This window comes from Ursus arctos, unplaced genomic scaffold (genome assembly GCF_023065955.2).
Source record: "Ursus arctos isolate Adak ecotype North America unplaced genomic scaffold, UrsArc2.0 scaffold_37, whole genome shotgun sequence".
Lineage (NCBI taxonomy): Eukaryota > Metazoa > Chordata > Mammalia > Carnivora > Ursidae > Ursus > Ursus arctos.
The window spans coordinates 4529069-4533448 of record NW_026623053.1 but is presented as its reverse complement, the minus strand read 5'-3'; the positions used below and the strand labels follow the sequence as shown (position 1 = coordinate 4533448).

Sequence of the window (4380 nt, the reverse complement as noted above, 5' to 3'; positions counted from 1 at the left end):
CAGACAGACCTCCGAGGCCTCCCGCCTGGCTGCCGGGCACTGTCTTTACAGAGCTCCACACAGGAGACAGGGCAGGAGCTGAACGATGGGATCCCCTGCCCCACCTCCCAAAAGGACAGGAAGGAGTCCCCTACTGCCAACAAAGTCCAGCGCTGGCTCAGGGTGAGTGGAGGTGCCGGAGGGACCCAGCACCCAGGGCACCGATGCGGCACAAAGGGACCCAGATCCCAGAAACCAGCCTCTGGGCTCCTCGGGGCTCCCTCCTGGACTCCTGCTCCCATGTGAACCTGGATCCCCATCTCCTCCCCAAACCTGCCCTCAGGGCCCTGCCAACGGCCTTGGCCCCATGCACAGTCCCTATCCACATATCTGTACGAATATCAGAAAAGCGACCTTAAACCACCTCTCATCCCTTGCTCGAGATCCTGCTGAGCTGGGAGACTTTTCCCCAACGGGGCCTGGGGCTCATGGTACTATGCCTATTGCTCTGCCCTTTGGTTGTGAAGGAACCCATCCCTGGGGCCCCTCCAGGGTCCGGAGCAGGCGCCTCCTTGTGCTGCACAACATTCCAGAAGGCCCATCAGTTACCGCAGCCACTGAGCCCTTCACAGAGGCAGGACGTTCATGTGATTCCCTTCTGTTGCCAACTCACAGCGCTGCACGGAACATCCTACGTGCCCTAAAATCCCGAGCACCCCCACCCATGAAACAGTCTCTGTGGTCTCAAGCCTCACATACATCGTCAGAAATCACAGGGACGATGCCGTTAGTGCAGGGAGCGGCTGTCAATACTCAGCTAACGATCTGACCTGAGATACCGACGTCCATTCACACACCCCCCACCTCACATCCCCGTATTGTTGCCATTCTCCTTTTTCCCTAAAGAGATTGCACGAGTTATGTGTTTGAGAGACAGACAGACAGAGACAGAGACAGAGACAGAGACGGGGGTTGGAGACACAGAGGGAGAGACAGGATCCTCAAGCAGACCCTGCCCTAAGTGCGAAGCCTGACGACGGACTCGATCTCAGGACGCGCGCATCAGGAGCTCAGCCGAAACCAAGAGGCGGACCCTGAGCCCACGGAACCAGCCAGGCACCTTGCTCCTTTTGTCTACTGTGGGCCCTCCTGTCCCACCTCTTTGCCTACGTCACCGAGAGCCTGGGGGTTTGCTCTGGGCTCCAAACCCCAACCCTCCTGGTGACCGCAGTGAAGACCGCATGTCTCCCCTGTCCCACCTCAGGCTAGAAAGGCCTCAACCGTGAAGAGCAATGGGACCTGCGTGGTGCGGCCCCAACGGGCAGAGCTGCTGAAGAAGCGAGTAGAACACCTGCTGCCCGCCTTCCTAGACGGAGACCTCAGCTACGTCTCCATGTTCCTGGCCACATACAGAGCTTACGCTACCACCCAGGAGGTGCTGGACCAGCTGGTGACAAGGTGAGCACCCTGCCCCTCCACAGCCCAGTGGGATTTGCCCACCTCCTGCCTGGGAGTCTGGGGAATGCCACCCAACTTCGCGGAGCCTCAGTGGGCTCCTCGGACTGGGGCAGAGTTATTACAGGGACTCAGTGGGGTCCTGGAGGGTAAGGACACCTGGGCGCCTGGCCCTGTGGAAAGGTCCGCTACGGGGGCTGTGGTCGTGCTCGTGGATCATCGTCCCGCTCCCCATGAAGAAGCCTCTGCCTCAGCCCTCACCGTCACCACGGTCTTGAGCTGGGCTCTTTTCCCCTTGGAAAAGGACATCTGACACTCCATCTGGGGGTCTGTGTCCTGGGTGAGACCAGAGCAGGCATGCCCGGGCATGAGCAGGGGGCCCCAGGCCCACTCAGCTCTCTGGGATGGGGCTGGTGGGGGCCCTTTCATTCATCGAGCATAAAGGATGGATGCCCTTCTAGGTGCAGACCTGCAGACGCTTCCCTGGGCGCTGACTGTGATCCCACGCACACAGCAGACAGCACCCGGGAGCACCCCAGGGCTCCATTCTAGTCGGCAGTCAGACAGGGACACTAGATATGATGAGAGGGAGGGTTCACAGGGCATTTCATGCGATCCCCCCACCACCCCTCCGGCCTCCTCTAGCTACGGATGCGTCCTCTCTTCCTGGGACGAGATCGGCGGAGACCAGGAGCAGCGGGGCACGTGAGTGAGCTTTGGCTAATGCACAGGGCCCTTCCTTCTTCGAGAGGGCAGCGAGGGGACTGTGATCTGGGGGCTGCTGGACCCTCATCCCACACATCTGCCATTCCTGTGAGAGGGTCCAGGTCTGAGGGCTGCTTCTGCAGAAGAGGAAAGGGGGCCTGGAGAGCCCTGGGTGGGGTGTGGGCACTGTGGGAGAGCAGAGCGGGCTGGAGGGCAGCCTCAGCCCCTAACAGAGTCATTCCCCATCCCCGCCGCCTCTCAGCCCTGTCTCTACCCTAATCCTGGGACCCAGAACAAAGGGCGTGGCTTCCACACATCTGGTGGAACGTCGACACTGGGTGCTCAGCAGGTACTCAGGAGACCCAGGGAGGGCTCGGGGACTGGACGTCCCCCAGCCAGTGGGAGATTAGTGTCCACGCAAGGACACCCTCTCCTGGCACCTACTGAACGAGGCAGCACGTAGGCACGGGAGGGGAAGTGGGAGGTATCGGGAGGGTCCTGGGAAGGCCAGGGATGGGACAGAGTCCCTTAGTTCCCTCCTTGATTGGATAGTCACAGCAATGACCACGCCAGACACGCCACCCCTCCCTGCCCACATGCAGTGCAAGTCACGCGGCAAGTGGGCAGGGAGACTGAGCAGGGTGTCCAGCTTCCGCTTGGAGGACAGAAATGGTCACACCAGGGGTCAAGGACTCCCACTCACAGAGGCTTTGGGCCAGCCCCTCCTCAGTGACCAGGCCTGCCTCAGGCAGCTCTGCCACATCACAGGTGGACATGGAGTAGGAATGGGCTCTGACAGCCAGGAGCCGGGGACCCAGGGGCCCAGGTTCCGACAGGGGCTCCCTGGGGCATCCGCGTGGGAGGTGCCCTGTCCTCTGACTCCTCTGCCCACCTGTCTGTCCCCAGGGTCATCTCCTCCATCCTGGGCACCTGGCTGGACCACTACCCTGAAGATTTCTTCCAGCCCCCAGAATTTCCCTGCCTAAAGACACTACTGGCATACGTAGGGCTCCTCGTGCCAGGCTCAGACCTGGAGCAACGTGCCTGGCTCCTCCTCTCTCGGCTGCGACACCTCGAGCCCGCTGAGCCGGAGGCTGGGGGTGAGGAGGACTGGGGGTGACTGATGGAGGCCTGTGGAGGGGAGAGAGTGGGCCACACAGAGCAAGCCTCCACAGACTGCAGTGTGGCTGGGAGCAAGGAGTGGTCTCAGATCACTGTCCCCATGGGCTACAGTTTGGGGAGACCACCCAGGGACGGGTTCTTAGACAATACTGAGTGGTGGGCAAAGTTGCCTTCATTTGGAAGGGACATGGAAAGACAATCATGATGACCATACTTTCTCTTCTTGGAGCGACAGCAGCAGCCCCACAGCGAGATCCGCAACCGCGCCGAAAGCTAGTCCCAGCTCCCACTGTGGTGCCTGATGCAGCTTCAGAGCCTGAGCTGGAAAATCCCATCACTGCTGCTGGAGCTCAGCAACTCAAAAGAGCAGGGACGTCATCTGTCGTGTCGGGCCCAGTGCAGCTGGTGGTCAGAGCTCTGATCCACCGTGAGGACGTCCAAGAGTCACCTGCACCCTTGGAAAGCCAGGAGCCTCAGCAGGCCCCAGCACCAGCCACGGAGGTCCCTGAAGAGCCCGAGATGACACCTCCCACGTCAGAGCCACGGCAGGATATACTCACAGCTCTGACTCTCTGTCGGGAGCTACAAGAGTCACCTGCACCTTTGGAAAGCCTGGAGCCCGAGCAGGCTCCAGCACTACCTATGGAGGTCCCTGAGGGGACCCTGATGCCACCTGCCCTGTCGGAGACGGCGCAGGACATACTCACTGCTCTGACTCCCTCTCAGGAGCTCCAGGAGCCACGCCCGGCCTTGGCAGCGCCGGAGCCCGAGCAGCCTGCAGCACCACCTTCGGAGGTCCCTGAAGAGCCCCTTAGGCCGCGTCCCATGTCACAGCCAACAGAGGATACACTCACAGCTCTGACTCCCTATCAGGAGCTTGAAGACCCACCTGCACCTTTCGCAGCCCCAGCGCCCACGCACGCTGCAGCACTAGCTCTGGAGGTCCCTGAAGGGTCCCTTATGCCACTTGCCGTGTCAGAGGAAGCGGAGGATACACTCACAGCTCTGACGAACGGTCATGAGCTGCAAGAGCCACCGGCATCTATGGCAGCCCCAGAGCCCGAGCAGGCCTCTGCTCCAGCTACGGAGGTCCCTGAAGGGCCCCTGATGCCACCTGCC

The 4380-nt window shown here is 61.1% G+C and overlaps 1 protein-coding gene across 1 annotated transcript; it reads left to right on the top strand.

Annotated features, from left to right (window-relative positions):
- Positions 1-935: 935 nt before the first annotated feature.
- LOC130542569 (ral guanine nucleotide dissociation stimulator-like) lies at positions 936-3648 on the top strand. The gene is made up of 3 exons (XM_057306449.1): positions 936-1437; positions 2080-2139; positions 3046-3648. The coding sequence occupies exons 1-3, from the start codon at positions 1373-1375 to the stop codon at positions 3257-3259; spliced, it is 339 nt and encodes a 112-aa protein (XP_057162432.1). The 5' UTR covers positions 936-1372; the 3' UTR covers positions 3260-3648.
- The last annotated feature ends 732 nt before the right edge of the window (positions 3649-4380 follow it).